Source organism: Podarcis filfolensis (assembly GCF_964270895.1).
Source record: "Podarcis filfolensis genome assembly, chromosome: Z".
NCBI lineage: Eukaryota > Metazoa > Chordata > Lepidosauria > Squamata > Lacertidae > Podarcis > Podarcis filfolensis.
In genome coordinates this window covers 30,004,905-30,027,662 of record NC_139617.1, presented here as the reverse complement: position 1 = coordinate 30,027,662, position 22,758 = coordinate 30,004,905, and the positions used below count along the sequence as shown (strand labels likewise).

The 22,758-nt window shown below is 44.4% G+C and overlaps 1 protein-coding gene and 1 long non-coding RNA gene across 4 annotated transcripts in view; one reads left to right on the top strand and one right to left on the bottom strand.

Moving 5' to 3' along the window:
* The window catches only part of LOC310754565, a 632,985-nt gene that overhangs the window by 531,603 nt on the left and 78,624 nt on the right, over window positions 1-22,758 (top strand). The gene's annotated exons all lie outside the window — the stretch shown is intronic.
* Window positions 1-22,758, bottom strand: part of OPHN1 (oligophrenin 1) — a 125,646-nt gene that overhangs the window by 70,695 nt on the left and 32,193 nt on the right. For 2 of the 3 annotated variants that reach the window (XM_083596367.1, XM_083596369.1), the window contains 8 exons: window positions 13,993-14,088; window positions 12,565-12,626; window positions 12,194-12,265; window positions 6,899-7,000; window positions 6,694-6,804; window positions 5,060-5,164; window positions 3,411-3,540; window positions 1,503-1,603 (listed from right to left, as the gene is read on the bottom strand). In XM_083596367.1, coding sequence (XP_083452493.1) covers window positions 1,503-1,603; window positions 3,411-3,540; window positions 5,060-5,164; window positions 6,694-6,804; window positions 6,899-7,000; window positions 12,194-12,265; window positions 12,565-12,626; window positions 13,993-14,088 — 779 coding nt within the window. Of the gene's footprint in view, window positions 1-1,502; window positions 1,604-3,410; window positions 3,541-5,059; window positions 5,165-6,693; window positions 6,805-6,898; window positions 7,001-12,193; window positions 12,266-12,564; window positions 12,627-13,992; window positions 14,089-16,320; window positions 16,403-22,758 lie in introns of those variants that run through there. The other variant, XM_083596368.1, reaches the window with a different exon arrangement.

Here is a 22,758-nt window from a genome sequence, read left to right as displayed (position 1 = left end):
CCCTTTTGGTAGTTCCCCCACCCTCAGAGGGGGTGACAGCTCAGGGGAAGAGGGCCTTCTCTGTGGCAGCCCCTAAGAGAGCTGCACCGGGCTCCTTCACGAAACAGCTCTTGGAGAATGCTGGAGATGTGCCACTTCGCCCTGAGCTATTGGCACTTGAGAAGTGTATTTTTAGTACTCACTCTTTTTTATAAATTGTTTTAAACTGTTTTAATACAGTCGTGTTTAATACACCCTGTGTCCCAAATGCATCATTGCGCCTAGAGGCTAATCTTCCCTCGGTAGAATTATGGATCTGGCGCAGGACACTTCACTATTCGCTTCACCTAAACTCAAATCCCCCTGGTCTAATATTCTTAGTGCTGTAAGATTGTCACAAGAGCGCCTGGACTAAAATTGTCTATCAAAAGCTTCACTCTTGTGGTCTATCACCACAACAGCTAGTCACTTTGGGTTTTAGTAAAGCAGACAGTCTAATTTGTCAGTGCCTAAATGATATCGAGCGTCAGAACAACTTGGCCACAGTAAGGAAATTCCACCCATGGTATGACAATTTTCCACCTTCCCATTTCGACTCTCTTGCACCCTATCTGCATAACCTAGCAATTCTAAAATATAGACGCACTTTTACTCTCACAAGATTGAATGTACTGCCCTCGGCTGTACTTGAGGGACAATTCCAACAGGTTCCACATGAAAAATGCTTATGTCCCTGTGGAGATGGCAGTACCGAATCAGTGGCGCATGTCCTTCTGGCTTGCACTCTTTATAAAGACTTGAGGAATGAGATTTATCACCCCTCTTTTATTGTCCAGTCCGGGTCGCCCAGCCACTGCCACAGTGTCCTTTCTCTTGGCAGATCAAGATGAGCAGGTGACAGCAAAGGTTATAAGGTTTTTAGCTGGGGCAATTAGAATAATATCCTCTATTTGACTATTGATTCAAAACCCTCAACTGTATTTTATATAATTGACTTTTTATTTATATTCTTTCTATCTCGTATTGTTGTTTTATTGCTATGGCCGATGGCTGATGCAAATACAGATTCATTTATTCATTCAATACAGTCATACCTTGGTTTTCGAACAGCTTAGTTCTCGAACATTTTGGCTCCCAAACGCCACAAACTCAGAAGTGAGTGTTCCGGTTTGCGAACTATTTTTGGAAGCCAAACGTCCAACTCCATAGCTTCCGAATGGCTGCAGGAGCTTCCTGCAGCCAATCAGAAGCCGTGCTTTGGTTTCTGAACATTTTGGAAGTCGAACGGACATCTGGAATGGATTCCATTCGACTTCCAAGGTATGACTGTACTGTGTTTTAATGTTGTAATCCACCCAGGACCTTAAGGTGAAAGTTGGCTAATAAATTAATAATAATACATGCAACATGTCAAAAGGTCAGATGCAGAAATTTGCAGTGGTGTCCAGAAGCCACAAGCTGCAATTACCACCAGAGAGTTAGTTTTAAATGCTTCCTAGAGCATTAAGTGGGATTTCACTTACTTGCTTTGACCCTGGCTTCTGCTCCATGTGTGTCATCCTGAACACCTTTGCCTCTTTCTCGTACTGGCAGTAGTATTTGACCCATGAGATGCCCAGGGCCCCTGCATCAAAGTCCAGAATTGAACAAATTTAACAGAAGATGCCCAAGGTACATCTCTTACTTGCATGCAATATCTGGTGTAAAAAGAGAGAGAGAGCTTTTAAATAGGGCTTGTTCCAGCAGGACAACCTGGGAATGGACACAAGGAAATAGTGCATGGGATAGGAGACCCTGCACTTAAGAGCATAAGAAGAGCCTGCTGGATCAGGCCAATAACCCACCTACTCCAAAATCTTGGGCCTGGAGGTTCCAGAACAGCACCAGAAGAGCCCTGCTGGAGCAGGCCAACAGCCCATCTAGTCTAGCATCCATCATTTTGCTTGTCCTTTTCTGAACCTAGCACCATTCAAAGGGACATGCTATCCAAGAGCACACAGAGCACACTGTTCAACCTCAGTGAGGTTAATCCTTGGCCATCCCCTTGACAGTAAGCAAACCACCTGGCATTCTTCTTCCCTGCCTTTAATGGCAGGCAAAGACACCTGTAAAGATTTGAGGGAAGGGAACTAATATTCCAAGCTGTTAAAACAGCTGCATTCCCTCCACACAGCAAAGCCGTAGCAGATTCTGCCAGTTCCGTCCCATAATTGTTCTGAGGGTGCAGGAGCCCTTTAGCTCCATTCGGAGAAGGAAGTCTGATTAGAGATCTGGAAGTCCAAATCTTGGTGGAAGAACAAGGTTCTGTGCAGAAAACTTTTTTAAAAGCTTCCAGTATGATTGCATCTCATGCCGTATTTGGCTCCAGGGGTTCTGTTTATACATAAAAATCGTGTATTGCCAAACCTCTGGAGTCACCCCATGGCTAGCGGAGATGGGGAGAAACAGAGAGAATCCCCTGTACTTCCAGCAGACCTTGCCACCCAAGCAAAGTAGAGAGCTTGAAAGCTCTTTTCACACTATGTAATCCAAAGGGAGCCAGCACAAAAGGGCTTCTAAGCGCGCGCGCTCTCTCTCTCTCTCTCTCTCTCTCTCTCTCTTGAGCGGCAAGGCCTGCTCAGCGCATTGGCTCTGGAAGGCCAAGGATGCTCACGTGAGATCTTGAGGGAACTCAAGTAGCCCTACAAGATCTCATGAGTGTATCCAAGGTCTCATAATGAGTATCCCACCACCTGCAGAAGGGCAGAGAACTTAAAAGCTCTTTCCAGACCAGGTAACCCCAAGCAAGCCTGGCATATAAAGAACTTTTATGCTCTCTACCTTGCTTAGGATTTAACTTGAACAATTTCAACTAGCCTCCCTTCAATTTTATTTTTTTTAAAAAAAGAGTTTTTTCTCCACTGTAAGAACTAGTTGAAATCCATGTTAAGAGGTCCAGTAGAGTCCCTCCTGACTTCTGACTCTCCTCTCTTTTCCTTCAAGCCTGTGATGTGCTACCAGTCCATCACTGGCTGGAAGGAAGATGAGTGATGAGCAGAAGCTATTTCTGAAATTTTGCGGGCTGGCAGTGAAGAGGAAATATGGCCTGGAAAACTGTGGAAAACATTTCTGGCAGAGTGGAATCTCAAATGTCCAGAGCTGAGTCCGGCAGAGGTTGATTCTGGAAGCCTCCCTTATAGAATGAAAGAGTTGGAAGGGACCCAAAGGGTATCATCTAGTCCAACCCCCTGAAATGAATCATTGCTAAAAAGATACCTGGACAGATGGTCAGCCAATCTCTGCTTAAAAACCTCCAATGAAGTAGTCTGCCCACCTTCCAATGTCACCAAATCATAGAACTGGAAGGTGCTCCCAAGGGTCAACTAGTCCAGTCCCCTGAAATGCAGGAACCACAGCAAATCCCTCATAGGATCCCCTTGGCAGACACTTACATTTTTCTTGCGAATACAGGTAGCCTTCTATGGTCGGCTTCCCAGGGAGCTTGCAAGTGAGAGGAGCTTCCTTCATCCTCTTCTTGAGGTCTTCCAACTCTTCCCGGGTGCTGCTGAAGTGATTTCTGGTCTGTTAAAGCAATGGGGGAAGAAGAAGACTACTTAGTTTGGACATAACAGCATGAAAGCAAAAGCTTAAGAATCTGACATTCAGCTAAAGTGCCTGTGCCAGTCTTTGGCAACTTGCTGTCTTCTGGACGGATTGGACTACAATGCATGCTGCCTGGGGCAGAAGGGAGTTGTAGTTCAAACCATCTCTTCAAAAATAATAGACTGAGGGCTGCCTTGCAAGATGAGAACAAAAAGTCCCTCAAGTGCAGCCCTCTGCATAAAAAAAAAACTAACAGAAAGTGGACGGCAGCAGTATGTAGTGGCAAACAGTACAGTTGCAACTTATGAGCATTTAACTTCCACAATTTCAACCTTGCGCTACTAGGTTGAAATTGCGCAAATTAAATGCACACAAACTGTAAGCTCTCTACCTTGCTTACCAGATGAGGCCTGGTCGGGGCACCAGCACCAGAAAGGTAAATATGTTTGTGCATGGGCAGTTCTAAGGGGATGGTTTTTCCGTATACGCAAAACCCTTGGAACGGAACACCTGAGGACAATGCAGTCAATGCAGTCACTGAATGGGGGAAAGGCTGTGAACATTCTCCCTGCTTGCATCTACCCAAGCATAGCCACAGGTTTTCCCTGGAGTTCCTGGACTGCAAGCACTGGGCCAGATGATCCTTGAGGGCCTCTTCCACTTCTATCCAGTTTCTCAAAGGCACCAGATTGCTGGTGCCCAAGTCATTCCAGCAGTCGCTAAACAGCAAGAACACACAGGTCTCTTGGTTGCCAGAAATAAGTGTGGACAAACAACTCTCTGCTGAAAAGAGATAGGTGGGAAGGCAACTACTCAGATGATGGCCTCTGTTAGCAACAAAGCAGCCACATGGGGAATCAAGTCGCCTTGCAAAAAGAATGGAAGAACAAACACAATTTGCAATGCAGCAGATTCCTGGTCAAAGTGGACCCTGGGAAAGACTGCAAGTCCGTAGTCCAGAAACTGGTGGGAAGTTCATAAAATTATGCATGGCCTTGAAGAGGTGGATAGAGAACCCCCCTTCTCTGCCCCAATAACATTAGAACCTGTGGACATCCAATGAAACTGAACGTAGGAAGATTCAAGAAATACTTATGCACGCAGTTAAACTATGGAACTACCTCCCACAGGAGACAGTGATGGCCACCAAACTACATGACTTTAAAATAGGACTAATAAATTCATGGAAGAGGATGAAGCTATCAAAGGCTACTAGCCACAATGGCTATGCTCTGCCTTTGCAGTTGGAGGCAGCAATGCTTCTGAATGCTGGTTGCTAGAAACCTAGGGAGAGGAGAAGGCTCTTGTGCTCGGGTCCTGTTTGCAGATTTTGCACAGGTAACAGTTCAGCCACTATGTGAAGAGGATGCTGGACTAGACAGGCCATTGGCCTGATCCAGCAGGCTCTTCATATGTTCTTACAAGACATATGGCACTAAGCATTTCCGCAGTAGGAGCGAAGGAGGAAGAAAGACAGGATGGAGGGAAGCAAACTCACGTTCTGCAGACTGAGCTGAAGTTGTTGCTTATATGGCAGGAAATCCTGCGTCAGTTCCACAGTCAGGTTGTTGTAGGTGAAGAGGCTATGGAGGAAAGCCAAGACCTGTGAACAAAAGAGGCAACATTTTCTAAGTTAAAGAGCAGATCTGTGCATCCAGAATCACAGTGCGTAAAAATCCTCCCGGCCTGCTGATTCTATTCTGACAGTTGGACAAGAAAGGCTTAAACATTGGACACATCTCCTTTTCTGAAAAAGCATCTACTACATATTCTGGAAAAGGCTTTGTCTGTCCTCTATCGGTCTGGGCACCTCTCAAGGCAAGTTATGGGGCAGATGGCTGGCACCGTTTTGAATCAAGATAGCAGCCTGACCTTGGCATGACTTTGCCTGTTTTCTGGCACAGGTTCAGCCTATCGTAACCAAACTCAGCAAGAGGATTCTCAATGTAGGGACAGCCATTTTTGTCAACATTTGGATGACAGGTGCCATCTTGAAACATGATGGTGGACCAAAAGGTAATTTTAGGATGACTTCACCCCATTTTCAGCACGACGGGGCCAAACTCACAAATTACACTATCCATTTGAAAGTCAAATATTTTTGGTTTCTATTCTGCTTTTGGAATTCCCCGCTAGTGCCTGCTATAAAAGATTCCAGAATGCGTGCTATGAAAGATTCCAGAATGGCTTTGGGCATGATGCAGAATCAGGAACAACAAATGCTTCTCCTAGTTATGCTCCCATACCTGGATTTGAGAGTCTCTTGCCCTGGCTTCTGGGAAACACAGAATATCTCCAGGTGTCGGGTGAAATGAGGGAGTTAATGAAGGGAATGGTGACCGGGAGGTGAGGGTCACACAACATCTATTCTCAACGTACCTGTGGTTACTCTGCGCTAAAACGGAGCCAAGGAGCACTGGGTTCTGCAGCCTTTATATATAAAAACTGAGAATGTGCAAGTCTTATTTTATTTATTCATTTATTTATATGTCCATTCATTCATTTCATGAAATTTATACACAGCATGACTAAAAAGAAACCTCAAAGCTCTTTGCAAGGAAAATAAAATTCAGTAACTCAAACACTCAGAAGATAAACTCAGCAACACACTAAAAACAGATTGAAACAGACATCCACATTCTACATGTCTGGACAGGCTTGCCTAAAGAAAACAACATTTTCTAGCAGGCACCGGAAAAAATGCAGTGAAGGCACCTGCCTCATGTCAATAGGCAGGGAGTTCCAGAGTGTAGGTGCTGTCCCATTAAAATATTTGAGTTCTTACAAATGCAGAATGGGGAGTATGTGTCACCTGAAACAGTGCCAGTTCTGCAGATCAAGGGGGTGCATATGGAGAAAGGCAATATTGCAGGTAAGGTGGTCACAAGTTGTTACGGGTGTTTTATACTAATACTAACACATTGAGCCTGATCCAGCAGCAAACTGGCAACCAGTGCATCATTTTTTATTGTTTATTACGGTTTTGCAAGCCACAGACAACATCAAGAGAGGCAGTAAGACATTATATGCCACTCCTGTCCAATGGAGATTAAGTTTCTGTAGCATGTGACACAGGCTTCGGTGCCAAACGCAATCTGGAGGGAAACAAAGGTTGCAGGGGTGTTCACTTACAGGCTCCACAATACTAAACTTCTTGCTCTCCTGCACTTCTTGGATCTGATAGACGTATTCCAGGGAAGATTCAAAGAAAACGTGCCGCTCTTTATCCACCTGCATGTCAGCCTAGGTGAGAAACAGAATGGGGGTGTTAATACAACAGCAGCACGGCTACCTTTACAAAGTATGGTTCTCAAGTGCTGAAAACCTCTTCACCTACCTCTTGCAAATGGGATTCTTTTTTCTTTGAAGATAAATTCAAATGGCGATCCAACATGGAGTAAAACCTCTCCCCGTCCTTCTCAAATTTCTTTTTCCGTTCCTAGAAATGGAGGAGATGCAAAATCATTGTGTTGTGAGCAACTGTTAAGTACTATTTTTAAGGAACAGATGTCAGGGGTTTCCAGCCTGACCCTAAAAGGCACTCTCAACTGGCTCTGCAAAATTTTAGTAGTGAAGGAAAGGCGCTCTACATTTGCACAGAGGAATCCTTCTTATTAAGGACATGATTCCACATCATTCCAAGCTTGATTTTTAAAAAAAAAGTCTCAGAAGCAAGCACTGGTTACAATATTTCTAAAAACTGTACACTTAACGTTCATCCAGACAGCTCAGAATGGCCATGTTTTAACTTCACAACCACCCTGTAGGGAAGTAAGAAAGACTCGAAGATTGTGACTTGGCTCACCCCAAAGAATTCTGGGAGTTGTGGTTTGTTATGGGTGCTGAAAGTTGTTAGGGGACCTCCTTTTCCTTCCCCACAGAACTACAGTTCCCAGAGTTCCTGTGAAGAGGGATTGACTGCTAAACCACTCTGGGAATTGTAGTCCTGTGGGGAAGGAATAGAGGGCCTCCTCAGAACCGCCATTGCCCCCTGACCATGTACGGAGATATACTGATACTGAGAATGCATGCGCTGAGAATCACCCCTGCAACTATTATGCAGGGAATGCTCTGGGAGCAATTTTGGGGTCCATAAAAGGGACAATTATGCGGTGGTGACCAGTATGTGGTGAAATACACTAAGTGGTTTATATGCAGGGAGTTGGACTGTAGAATTCCAATTCTACAGTTCTATGATTCCATGAGACTTCTATTCTCCTCCCAGCGCTACAAACTCTAGTTTCCTCTGAAGAGGAACCAATCATTAAACTACTCTATAATTGTTGTAGCCACCTATTTTTCCTCCAACGCTACAATTCCCAGTACTTCCTGTGATTGTTAAACCACTCTGGGAATTGTAGCTCCGTGAGAGGACTGGCTGGGGCTCCTAACAATTCCCAGCCCCCTTAACAAAGCTCCCAGAATTCATCAGTGGGAGCCACGACTGTTCGAAGTGGTATCCTAGCACTTTAAATGTATGGTGTGGCCTTGGCGTTCATAAGGAAGAACTTTCTGGATAGGGGAAGGTGAGATGGAGGACTACAAGACTGAAAGCTACCTGCCTCTATAAGCAGCTACATAGCATCATGGCGAGGAGTTTTCCACCACACCATTCACCCAGAGATGCTAGCTTTCTACATGGAGAGGTTTCCCTTTTTCCCTGAGGAAGCATTCAGCTATCTTATCATCTCCCAACTGCACTGTTGAAGGGGTATCATCCTGGAGAAGTTACTCCTCTTTGTGCAAAAGGAGCCTTATCTAGGCACACACAAGAGCCAGCTGCGCTAGTGACAAATGGCTTTTAGTAAACTTCACTGCAAAAAAAAATTAAAAATGGGGAGATATAAAGGAGTCTAGGAGGCCATCTGCTCCATTGCATTTTCAGGCAGCCGGCCTCTTTCTAAGAAATAGAAAACAGCTTTTCTATTAAAGAGAAAGTTCATCGCCCATTCTAGATCCAATATGGCTTTTGGAACAGCTGCAATATGCTGGCAGCCTGGGACGTGCTGCCAGATGGATTTCATCTTATACACAAACCAAGCCCTTGGACTTACGCCACCCAAGACCCACTGAAAATCACTGGGACTAAGCTGCCTTAAGGATACTTAAAGCGGTTGGTGGAGATTCCTGCATTGCTGGAGGTTGAAGCAGATGTTCCTTTCCAACTCTGCAGTTCTATGATTCTAGGGTTGTGTGTAGGGTTGTATGTGCAGAACTGATACCTTCCTCCAACCATTTTTAGAGAGCGTATTTTCTCCCACTGGGAAACTTGCCAGTGGTTATATAAGCATTACTGAGGGCCCAGAGTTGGTGTTAACACACCCAGAGCCACCTGGAATTTGTTATATATATTTTTGCATGGTTGGGATTAAGACCATGCCAGCTTGAGCTGCTGGGAGCTGGGGGTCCAACAATACCTGGAGAGCATCATGTTGGCCAATGCTGCTCCACCTCAACCAATGCACACACAAAGGGTTTATTGAAGGGTTTATCTGCAACAGTGCTTCCCCAAGTGGGAGGTAGCACACCTTGGGGGACAATGGGATTACATATGAGGTGCTGAGGCAAGGGGGTTGCAGGGGACACTGGAGATGTAAATGACTATCAGACTTTGAAAAGCCAGTATCAGTTTTGTTGAATCAATTAAGCTAAGCAATTGATTGGATTTTGAATAAATGTGCAGCTAATTGTTACATTGCGGAACTTTATTGTGTTACTGTCTTCCTTGGTGGGTCATGCAAACCGCTATTCCAAACAATGCTTGTATAAGGGTAGGGTAGAAGGGTACCATGGAACCATGGCAGCACGGGCATGAAAAAGTTTGGGAACCACCACTGCAATTTTTGGAAGCTCTTTCTGATTTCTAGCCCAGCCACAAGGAGGAGCACTTTACAAGTAGTTCGAGACAGAAAGGGCCAATGGAGAAACATCTGTGCACAGCAGGAGGCAGTTTGTGTCTGTAAAGGAGTCAGGGAACAGCCTCAGAACCTCCTATGAGAAACAGATGCTCAAAAACATGCAGCAATTCACCTATAGTGGGAGCGCTCATGGGTCTCATAATTTTGGAATGAGGTGTATCAAGAAATCTCTAAAATAATTAAATACATTATTGTGGCTTCACCGCAACTCTCTTTATTGAACATACGGGATGGAGAAGTGGGAAATGTGTGCTCTAAGGAACTTCTGACTTGGATGTTGGCTGGGGCTAGAATTTCAATAGCCCAGCTATGGAAAAACTCTAGGAGACTTTAACTTTTCTTTGTGGTATGAAAGAACATGGACCTCAGTTCCAGCAGAGAAGATAATGCCCGAGGTGCAGATTCCCAGGTGGAAAACTAAGAACGTTTATTTGCAGTCTGGTGGAACTTCATTATGCAGTGCCATGTTGGGCAAAATGATTCCTGCATTGCAGGGGGTTGGCTAGACTCAAGGAGGATAACTGAGCCGTCCCAAGAGTGGGGCTGGGCGTTCTGTTCTCTATATGGAGGCGTGGGCTTGAATCCCACTGCTGACACATGTGTTTTAGAGGGAAGAGTCATAGCACAGTGGTAGAGCATCTGCCTTGCATGTAGAAGATCCCAGGTTCAATCCCCACCATCGCCTACGAGATACACCCTATCTGAAATCCTGGAGAGCAATTGCTGCCCTCAGAGTAGATGGACCAGTGGTCTGACTCAGTATAGCTTCCTATGTTCCTATGTTTCAATTAAGATAAAGTAAATTTGTTGCCTTCCATGTGCTATGGAATTTGGTTATATTTTTTAAAAAACGATGCAAAGAAGTTGGTGCTGTTAATTTGCACTACTGCAATATTCACTAAATTCCTTTTTAACATGACTCCCACATGTTTGAGACGTTTTAGCTCAGAGAAAAGGTGAAGAAGAGGCGACATGATAGAAGTTTATAAAATTATGCATGGCACACAGAAAGTGAGTAGGCGAAAGTTTTCTCCCTCTCCCAAAACACTAGAATTCCCGGACATCCAGGGAAGAATCAGGACACAGAAGAGTCCTTCTTCATGCAGCACATAGTTTTAACTATGGAACTCTCTGCCACTGGAGACAGTGATGGCCACCAAGCTAGATGGCTTTAAAAGAGGAATAGGCAAATTAATGGATGAGGCGAGGGCTATGGACAGCTACTAGCCATGATGGCTATGCTCTGCCTCCACAGTTGAGGCAGTAATGCTTCTCGATATCAGCTGCTGGAAACCACAGATGGGGAGGGGGCTTGTGCTTGGATCTAGCTTGCATTGGGGCATCTGACTGGCAACTGTGACAGTAGGATGCTGCACTAGATGGGCCACTGGCCTGATCCGGCGGGGCTCTCCTTACGTTCTTAGGGGCAAATGAGTGTGGTCACTCTCACTTCCCTGTTTGTGAACACCCAAAGAGAAGCTACAACAGCCTTAGCATTATTTCCACTATGGCAGTTTGTTTTAAACTTTTGAAGTCTGGAAACAGAGACAAGGAAGGAGGCGAAGTGTCAAGCGTTATTGTCTGCAACTTAAAATGTCAATGACTCCAGATGGGCTGGGCTGAATCCAAGCTTGTGTGTTCGCCAAGAAGTCTCCATTTCAAGCACTGGTCCACAGCCAATTACTTTAGCCTGCTGACTAATGGGGAACTTTGACTTTTTGGTACTGGACAAAGCGAACTTTTACACTCTATGGGAGACTTCTTTACGGAGGAGACGGGGAAGAGAGTGCTTTGACCCTGCTTGCATTTTCTGTAATAAAGTTTTAATGATGAATTTAGAATGGTTTTCCATCTTCGTTACACCAGCAGACGACTGCATTTGAACAATGGCTCTTGACCCATGGTTTGCAAAACAGGTGGTAATGCCCCTTCAGGAGGGTCAGGGGAGATCACTTAGCCGGGTGCTAAGAGGCAAAGGGGTGGGGGAGGGGTGCTGGATATGTAAATGACCATCAGAATTAGAAAAGCTGGTATCATTGGATCAAGAGCATCAGTTTTACTCTAATTCGTTAAACTCAATAGTTTTAACTGGATTTTGAAGCAAGGTACAATTAATTTCCATTGTGTTATTATCTTCTTTAGTGGGTCATGCAAATGCTTTTTATAAGGTAGGGTAGCACTGGGGGCATGTTTATGGAACTGGGGGGGGGCAGGGGGGCTTGAATTTTTTTTTTGAACCACTGCCCTAGTCTTTGCCACCTGGAACATAGGAATCTGCCTTATGCTGAGTCAGACCATGAGTTCATTTGGCTCAGCACTGTCTGCACTGACTGGCAGAAGCTCTCCAGGGTTCCAGACAGGAAGTGCCTCTCAGCACTTCCTGGAGATGCCTTTTGGGTCACTTCCAGGTTTGGCACCATGCACGCATGATCACCTGTCAATTAGACATGTGTAAATCAGGAGTTGGCTGTATACCTGGGTTTTTTTTTAATTCTGCTGGTTTTATCTGTATTCAGCAGATAAACATATTACACTATTCTATGTAAATATCCCACGTCATATTTTTATGTAAATGTTTTTATGTAAATACTTTATGCAACAAGTTTTTCTTCTATTTTCCCTTTTTTCTTTAGCGCTCTATAAATTGCTAAATATATAAATATACAAATAAGTTCCTAAGTAAAAATTGAAGGGGGCAGGGGGAATTAACTTACTTTGGTGAATCCAATTTGCTCCTTGCGGAAGTTTTCCAGTGGTTTGATCAGTAAATCACTAGCATTTTGCACCTGTAGATAAAAGTAAGAAAGCAAGGCAACATATAATTAATGAACTTTTATTTATTGCATTTCAATCCCCATTTTTTTTCTCTCCAAAGAGCTCAAGGTGGTGTACATGGTTCTCCCCCTCCTCATTCACAACAACCCTGTGAGGTAGGTTAGGTGAGAGGTAGTGACTGGGCCCCAGTCACACCCAGTGAGCTTCAAGGCTGAGTGAGAATTTGGATTCAATCTGAATGCACCCACTTTGACTATGGCCCTTAAGTGTAATTATGTCAATGGAGGAACAAAGGGTGGCCTATACTCACCATCATTGATCTTTCAAGTTCCACCTCTTGAAGCAGCTCTGAAAACTCCTTAAAGGATTCGGCTACAAATGAATGAAAATGAGTTACTTGGGACTGACTCTCAGGGGTTGCAAATTATGTACTGCAACAGCATACAGATCGGTTTTATTTATTTTAGTTGTATATGCCACACACCCACACACCCCAAATAACACTAGAACTCACAGACATCCAATGAAGCTGAATGTTGGGAAATTCAAGACGGATGAAAGAAAATGACTCCTTCATGCAGGGCATAGTTAGACTGTGGAACTCCCTCCCACAGGAGGCAGTGATGGCCACCAATCAGGATGGCTTTAAGAGGGTTGAACAAATTTAGGGAGGGGGATGTTGTGGATGGCTGGGCTTTGCCTCCGCAGTTGGTGGCAACAATACTTCTGAATACCAGTTGCTGGAAGCCACAGGAGGGGAGAGGGCTCTGCTCCTGTGATTCCCACTGGAACATTTATTCAGCCACTGTGGGAACAGGATGCTGGACTAAATGGCCCATTGGCCTGATCCAGCAGGCTCTTGCTATGTTCTTATGCCAAGGATTTCTTAACTGAACTATGATAGTGGCCTGACCAGAAATGACAGATCCTTCAATCTCTCTTGTATGCTGCAACAATGAGCCAAAAGGTTTGATCAGTTGGAACAAACATCTTGCAGCAACAATAATGCCTTGAAGGAGATGGGGAAGGAAGTCTACCACCTCAAGTACAGAGGCAAGTAAGTGGCCTTTGCCATTATTTATGTCCCCATGCCTGTCATACATCACAAGGCTGAAACAAAGATAAGACAGTGGAATCTTCATGGCTTTTCAGGATCATCCCTGTGTTCCTGCTCTTCCTCTGACTCATCTTAGCATGACACTGCCTGTTTCCTATCATTTCCAGAGTTTTCCAAGAGTGCTAAGACTTTCCAGCTCATTTGATCAGAGCCCTCAGCTTCTCATATCACCGTAGCAGCAGTTTCCAGTCTCTAAAACCGCTGGTGGAACAGCAGCAGTTAGAGGCAGATAATTCCCCAAATGGCTTTTAAAGGAAACAGTGCAGGGGTGCCCACCCCGGCCCCCACAAAATTAGCTTGGTTTTCATTAACCCAGCTTTTTTGCCAATTGCACGAATTCTTGGTTGTCTTTAAAAGAGGACTGCACAAATTCATGGAGAAGGAGTGGGCTATTGAGAGCTACTAGCCATGAAGGCTATGCTCTGCCTCTGCAGTTGGAGGCAGCGATGCTTCTAATTACCACTTGTTGGAAACCACCCAAGGGTGCGATGAAGTGTCCTAAATCCAGGAATGTTATCAATAATGGACTTCCCAGGAACTTCATGATTAATATGTCAGCATTTTCAAGCAGCAACACACACACACACACACACACACACACACACACACGAAAGCACTTACCAATGTTAATCTCATCATCTGTCAGGGTGTCCCCAATAAAGTCAAACTGAAAGGACTGGAGAGTCTGGGAGAATTTCTGTACAGCCAAGGAGTAATCTAGGAAAGATGGAAAGGTTGCAAAGATAAGTATGAAAACTGGCAATTAAAATTTGTAGAAGCTTCATTCCTGCAGACCGGGCACAGCACCTTTTGGATTCCACACTTTCCTCTGAAATAATAAGTGCAGCACACAAAGGAGAAATGCTTATTAAGATTTAACATTAAGATTAGGGGGGAAAGAGGTCCAGAGTCCACTGCTTTATGGTTGCTCACATTGCTGCTTTTCTAGTGGGGGGAAAAGACCTTTGTGTGAAAGTTATTGTTATTTATAGGACTTCTATACTACCTTTTTCTTAAAGGAGCTCGAGGCAGCAGACATGGCTTTCCCCGTCCTCATTTAATCCCCACAACAACCTTGCAAGGTAGGTTAGGCTGAGAGGCAGTGATCGGTCCAAGGTGACTTCATGAGTTTCATGGCTGAATGTGGGGAACCGAACCCAGGTCTCCCAGGTCCTAGTCCAACACACCAGCTACTACACCACATAGGCTCTCAAAAATCGGGCAGAGGGCAGGGGAAGCAATCAAAAGAGGCATGCTTACATCAAAGATGCTGGGAGGTCATCGTTGTTCTAGCCACAATAAATCCCCCCCCAATTCAATTACTTGACCAACCCCTGAAGCGCGTTCCACTAAGCTGTGCCAGCAGTAAAATAAAACTGCATACAGTTTTGTGACCATCTTGTGCTGCAGACTGCCAGTGAGGTGTAGTGGTTAGAGTGACTTAGACTGTGACTTGGGAGCCCCAGTTTCAAATCCCTACTTGGCCATGATGTCCACTGGGTGAGACCTTGGGCGGCAGACACTGCCTCTCAGTCTAACCAGGGTTAGAAACTCAAGATATATAAGCTAGGCGCCAAGTGGCGCCTTAAAGCCAGGTTACGGTCGCCACAACGGAATGCCTATTCACCGATGGGTTGGACTAGATGACCCCGGGGGTCCCTTTGCAACACTACAATCCTTCGATTCTATGATCTCAACTACATTGCTTGACGGTAGCTTGCTCTTACAACAAATTCACTTGTCCCGGTATGCAAGAAGGAGAAACACACACAGGAGAAATGGTATTGGCTATGGACTAAGGCGGAGGTTTTTAATCTGTAGTCGCCAACCTGGTGCCCAGAAATCTCCACATAGACACAAATGGACCCATGCCAGTGGCAAAATGTGCCTGGCACCTTGGAAGTTTTGAACTCTGAGTCGAATAGACCTCACAGAGTTGTTGTGGGAATCAAAACATTTCCAGAAGGAAAGTCACACAATGCTCATAAGCATACGGACATAAGACCCCTGCTGGATCAGGCCAATGGCCCATCTAATCCAACACCCTGTCCCCACAGTGGCCAACCAGATGCCTCTGGGGGAAGGAAGAAAGCAGGAGTCAAGTACCAGAACAGCTTCCCCGCCCTCCATTCTGCGGTTTCCAACGACTGGTGTTGAGGCGTATGGTTGCCTCAGCTCGCAGCCCCGAGAAACAAAACCTCCATGATTTATTTGCTTGCCGAGTCAATTTTTACAAAGTGTAGGCCTGGGAAGAGCAGCTTGTGTCCTTTGGTCTCTCATTAAAACAACAGAAAGATGAAAAGAGAAAGGGTTGTAATGAGCCAGTCCAGCTAAACTGGGCCCTTCATCACAGAATACACCCATTTTCATTTGGTTCCCCCTCCTTGTGAGCTTGGAGGAAGATCAAAGTATTATTCTTCACCCTGGCTCCAGAGCAAAGAGAGATGCACAAATAAAACAAACAGATTTTGGATCTCAGAAACTGAGACAGAGTAAAAGCTTGGTCTGAAAGATCTAATTCGAGACAACTTGGGGATTATTCCTGAAATAAAAAATGGGTCCATGGAACCAATAATGATAAAGATCAGCCTGGTGCAGACTTTGGAACAGTGGATTCCAAAGTTGGGGGGGTTGCACTCCCTGGGAGCAGTGGGATTACTTCAAATCCTGAGAGGCAAGGGGCAGCAGGGAGGTGCTGGAGGTGTAAACGACTATCAGACTGAAAACTTGGTATCGCTGCATCAGTTTAGTTAAATGAAATCATTTTGATCGGATTTTGAATAGATGTTCCTGTTTTGAATTTTATTGTGTTGATATCTTATGAATAATGTGTTTTTTTAAGACGTTTTATTTAGGCATACTTAAAAACAAACCAACAAATCAATAAGATACACACAACCACAAAATAAACTGAAAAAGTAAGGACAAAAGGAACATAAAATATCACACCTGTGTGACTTCCCTCCACTTCTGAATAATGTTTTTTATAGGATGTGGTAAAATAGTGCGCTGGCATTGGGGATGAGTTTATAGAACCAGGGGGGAAAGACCCCTCACAAAAGTTTGGGAACCGCAGCTTTAGGCCCAGATCCTTTGGTCAAGACCAAAGGCCTGAAAACCAGGATGTGAGGGCAGCAGAATTCTCTCTACAGTTGCTCTCTCATGACAGTGAGAAGTGAGACATGGCCATGGTTGTTGTCTTCAGGGCCTGAGCTGCTACCTCAGCCTCCGCCTCGTAACATCTGCTGCTGCCTAACCCATGCTGTGATGTCATAGCATGCATCACAACACGGCCTGAAGGTGACACAAATGAGAGTCAGTGTGGTGTTGTGGTTAGAGTGTCAGAATAAGTTCTGGGAGACCAGGGTTCAAATCCCACACTTGGCAATGAAGCTCACTTGAGTTGCGGGGGGCCAGTCACTGTCTCTTAGCCTATGCTTGGAGCAAAAAATGGTATATAAATGCATCAATCAAGCAAAGAAAATATAGGGTACCTTGGCGTCGCAACACAGGTTACGTTTACTGGGAAAGAAACACACCATGTTATCTCCCAACAATATTTTAAAGCTTGAAATCTTTCCCTCATCAAAATTTGGTAAGGAGAATGAGGCATGGAAGGCTTTTCTGAGAGGAAGTTGGAGGACATATTTATGGCACAGCACTAACCTGGTACACAACTATTACCTTCCTAGATTTGCTGTGCTGCAATGTTTTTATTGTTGCTATTACCTATACCTTTAACAGAACTTACATAATTTTAATTCTCTTAAATAATAGATAGTTATGTAGTATTATTATTTCATTTTTATCTAAGCTTCTTGTCTGGCCAAAGACTGCCACAGAATTCCCATCATCTGTTTTTGTGTTCAACTTCACACACACATCTGCTCATGCTAACTTTTCCCTTCTGACCCTCTTCTCTTTATACTTTACTTTCCCTTCTGCTTTCCTAAAGCATCTTGCCTTTTTATTCTTAAGGCTCCAATTTCGTTTTTGCACAGTGTTTTAAATTCCAGACACTTTGGTTAATCCTGAGTTGTGTAATCCTTTTCTAAAGTCATCTGACAGGCTGCACATCCCCCACACCTTGTGCTTCCATAAAATTACACAGGGCATGGAAGAATCAATTCTTCCCCCATTGACTGCTGATCCGTGTCAACTGGCTGTGCTCTGCCTCCACAGTTGGAGGCAGCAATGCTTCTGAATACCAGTTGCTGGAAACTACAGGAGGACAGAGGGCACTGGTGCCTGAATCCTGCATGCAGGTTTCCCATAATGGGCATCTGGTTGGTCACTGTGGGAAGAGGATGCTGGACTAGATGAGCCATTGGTCCGATCCAAAGCATAGCCTTACAATAATGGGCTCAGGTGAACCTTGGGATCACATCTTCCCCCTTCTCTCATTTTAGGATTGGCCTCAGCGTGTCACATCTAACTATGGTATACTGAAACACATAAATGGGAAGCTGTGGGTAACCCAACACAGATGCTTCTGATCTCCTTCCTGCTGCTGTGGCACTGGAAGCATGCATGAGCCCAAGGCTCATTCATTTACTACCATGGATTAGTGTCCAAGAAGAGCCACAGCCTGGCTTGAATGACAGAGGAAGCTCAAACCTCAGTTTCTGTAGTTCAACTGCTACATCACACTACACCAAGGTTTGGCTTTATGCATAATCTAACCTAGGCTTGTGGTTAAGCAGTCCTCCTTAACCTCAAGCTTTAAAGTCACATTTGAGGAACAAAGCACTTGAGCTCCAGATTCAGACCACACACTGAGCCAAAGCTTAGCTCAGTGATGCGTGACAGCTGAGCTCTGCTGGGTTGGGCCAATGGCTCATCCAGTTCAGCGTCCTCTTCTTCTCACAGTGGTCTACAAGATGTCTGTGGGAAACCCACAAGCAGGATTCAAGCACCAAAGCATACTCACCTTCTATGGTTTCCAGCAACTGGTATTCAGAAGCACAGGACCAGTGCCAACTATCCAAATCCATCGTGGCTAGTAGCCTTCCACAGCCCTATCCATAAATCTGTCTAATCCTTTTTGAAAGTTATCTAGGTTGATAGCCATCACTACCTCCTGGGGGAGCAAGTTCCACAGCTGAACTCTGTGCTGTGTGAAGAATTACTTCCTTTTATCTGTTCTGAATCTTCCAACATTCAGCATCACTGGGCACCAGCAATCTCTAGTTTTATGAGAGGGCGGGGGGGATGGGATACTTTTCTCTATCCACTTCCTCTATGCCATGCATGATTTTATAAACCTCTATAATGTCACCTAGTGGCTGTCATCTTTTCCCTGGGTGTCCACACACTGGCACTACAAACTATGCTTTGGTTCAACACCCAGCCACTCCCTGAAAGCGGGGGGGGGGACTTTCCAACCATCCACAATTTAAAGTTCAGCCTTATCACCATCCTTGTGTTTTGGGTTTTTGTTCTGGTAAACTAAGAAGCATAGAACTGCACAGTTGGAAAGGACCCCCAAGGGTCATCCAGTCAAACCCCTTGCAATGCAGGAATCACAGCTAACGAACCCCTGACAGATGGCCACCCAACATCTGCTTACAAGCCACCACGGAAAGAGAGTCCACCAGCTTACAACGGAGTCCGTCCCACAGTTGAACAGTTCTTATTGTCAGAAAGTTCTTGCTAATGTTTAGTTGGGACACTGAAACAGTAAAAGCCCCAGTCCATTGTCGTTCTTTCCTCTGGTGGCTTTTATCATTCCAGTTGTCCTTTAGCGCCTTTTGCAGCTCTTTGGGGGATCTCCCCAGGGTTTGTGAAAACAAACATAGGAGCACTCAGAACTGCAACAAATTTAAAATACTATTACTGTACCACGGATGTATATTCCACATTCTACTTTTTGCCACTGAGAGAAAGAGATATGAAGGAAGAAAGGCATGCTAAAACTGAACTAGAGCTGCACTTCCTGTTCCTATATTATGCAAGTTAAGCAAAAAGACTATATTGGGACTGAAATTCTCTTTCTCATCCCACAGCTGGAAAGGGGTGGGGGTGGGGGGAGAATGACCAAACAATGGGAGATGTGGTGTATTAGTGCATTTGAAAAAGCAGTCTTAAATCTCTAACCTTTTCTCGTTAAAATATTTACAATGGTATCCTTTTTATAGAACTTGTGCTGCAATTGTAAAAATGCGCCCTAAGTCCATTTAAAGTTGTCGAACCTGGACGTGAGCTAAGCAACTGTTTCTGATCCTTCTTCAGCTCCTTTGGTTCTCCAGTCTTAGATTTGTTCAGTCACTTTTGTGCAGATTTTTTGAAAGAATGCACAAAAGGTGGACAAAAAAAACAAACATGAATTTTGTATGCACATTTTTAACAGAGTACACGGTCCTGAACATATCCATCTATAAAAAGGTTCTTTTTGTGCATCTTTTAGGTATGTTTTTTAAAAAGATGCTCCCTCCATGAATTTGTCTAATCCTCTTTTCATGCCCATTCAAATTGGTGGCTATCACTGCCTCCTCTGGGAGCAAGTTCCAAAGTCTGACTCTGGATCGTGTGGAGAAAGTCCAGCAGTGGCTCAAGTATAAAGCCTGCAAAAAATCAGTGAACCAGTATGACAGAGGTTACATTTGCACTGGGATTATACTTTTAATAGACACACACTTAGCCAAGTCAGATTTGTCTTGGCATGAGCTGGGACTTTAAAATGAGGGGGGAGAGATCCCTGAAAAACACACAGGAAAGGGGGATGTAGAACAACAAGGTAATTCAGCCCCCCTTTATCAGAGAGAGATCTTACAAACTTGTGCTTTAATGCAACATGACATAATAGATATGGAAAAGCTTTTCACACACCAGGTTGCAAAGGGGGCGGGGGGGGGGGGAGACACAATCCCACCACATGTTGTTCCCACTTGGTTTCCACGCGGTTGGACTGTTCCAGCCACATATGTATAAATATGGTGTTTTTGGCAATTTCTCCTTGCACAAGCCCTGCCTGCTCTTCATCTGCGCTCAGACAGACAGCTATGGGGGTTTGGAGGGAAGGAGGCAAGGAGAGGAGGAGTGAGTGGGATTCCTGGCAACAACCTGTGGAAAAAATATACAGTATATGAAAAGCTGTCTAGCATCCCAGTTGCCTAGGCCTTTTGGAGTTTATGAGCAGGCTGTTAATCTGATTAAGACAATGGCAGTGGGGAAACAGTCCAGACTTCAGCAGATGCCCTCCCATTGCACCCCAGAACATTTTTTAAACCAAACACACTGATTCTACAAGGAACCGAGGAAGATGCAGTAATTAAAGCACATTTCTTCTCCTTTCTCCCATACTGAGCCTTTTTCCAGTTAGCTCCCTTACCATGTAGACTTTATTTTATTTATTTAGTTATAATAAATATTCACAGCGCTATTTTTCTGGAGGTTTCGGAACTCACCATGAACGCCTCCCTTGCTCTCTTATAATGGTAAGAGTGCCCACCTGAAAGGGGCTAGAACTGAGTTCCAGCTGAAAAAAGGCCTAGAATGTTTATATACTACTATATCACGAAAACACATCAGTCACTGCCTCTCAGCCTAACCCAACCTTACAGGGTTGTTATGGGGATTAAATGAGGAGGGGGAGAATCAAGTAGGTCACCTTGATCTCCTTGGAGAAAAAGGTGGGATATAAATGCAAAAAAAAAAAAAAAAACCTGTAGCCACAAACCTCTTGGGAAATTGTGTGTTTCAGAAACACACACTTACAATCATGCTTATAAATGAGGCCCTTAAGCCCAGTGGCGTCCTGTGGGTTGTCAGCACCCGGGGCAAGGCAAGTAATTTGCGCCCCCTAACCCGTGGATTTTAGCACTCGAGTCTCTTCCGCGCCCCCCCAGATGTTGCGCCTGGTGCGGCTGGCCCCCCCTGCACCCCCCACGCTACACCACTGCTTAAGCCTACAGAAAGCCTGAGCAGATGAACATTCTAATTTTTTAAGGCGTTTAGTATTTAGAGATAAATTACAGTTGCCTAGTGAGCAGGGAGAGAACACATTTTTGTTTTAAAACAACCAGCCAGCTAAAGTGGGCCAGCTGCAGGAACTGAGAGAACGAAAACCGATAAAATTTGTAGACCTGTTGCCAGAACCTCAAGCAAAGGCATAATTTACTGAATATGTCTGGAGCATGACTTTTTGTGCTTGGAACTGTGTACTTCATATACACAAATGCACATTCAGGCTCCAGAATGCTGAGCTCAGCCCCAGGACATCCTTTCATGTGCTGTTGTATGCATGCAAGAGAAAACTGCATAGCTATTTTTTTCTGCAGAGTATTTATTCATGCAGCAGAGTTTCCAGAGTAGCAAATAAGATAAAATACTTTGGGGGTGGGGGAGAGAATCAAGATTTAATATGAAACAAAAATTTTTTTTCTTCCAGTAGCACCTTAAAGACCAACTAAGTTAGTTCTTGGTATGAGCTTTCGTGTGCATGCACACTTCTTCAGATACACTGAAGAATACACTGAAGTGTGTATCTGAAGAAGTGTGCATGCACACGAAAGCTCATACCAAAACTAACTTAGTTGGTCTTTAAGGTGCTACTGGAAGAAAAAAAAAATTGTTTTGTTTTGACTATGGCAGACCAACACGGCTACCTATCTGTAACAAGATTTAATATGCTACACCTTGTTAAAAATAATAAGCCTAGGAGAATAAACACAGCTTTGACTGGCATTGAAAACGGCTCTCTTTGGTGTACCTGGGTCCTAAACTGTAAAGGCTTTTAAACATTTTGAACCATGCTCAGGAATGGACTAGACAGCAAGGAGGTTTTTCCAATAATTGAAGAGATAGTGGAACAATCTTCAAAGGAAGCCCCACAGACAACCTATTAAAGTCATGAATTCTTGATGTTGGTGGCACATGAATAACTGGGGAGCTGAAGAGCAGCAGCCAAAAACTAGAAGGTGGAAGCTGTAGAGACCACTCCAGCCCTCCAGCATGGTGTTCTGATTAAGAATGCTGGACTGGGAGAGACCATGGTTTGAATCCCCACTTGGGCCAATCATTACCTCTCAGCTTAACCTACCTCACAGGGTTGTTGTGGGGATAAAATGGGCACCACCTTGAGCTCCTTGGAGGAAAAGGGTGGTACATATAAAGGCTCTTATGTTCTTATACTTAATCATCTTTCAAAGCCTTCCAAGTCAGTGACGGTCACTGCCTCCTGTGGGAGGGAGTTCCATAGTTTAATGTCAGTTTGCAAAGCCCAACACCCACATTTTCTCTGCAATATCTCTTTTCTGCTTGGTGAAGCAGACAATTTGCTTTTAAAGCATGTAAGCAGCCTGTGGGTTATTTTTTTTTAGCAGTCAGTCCACTGCCACCACCAAAACATATCCTAACTCAGACAGCAGATGTAACAGACTATGTTTG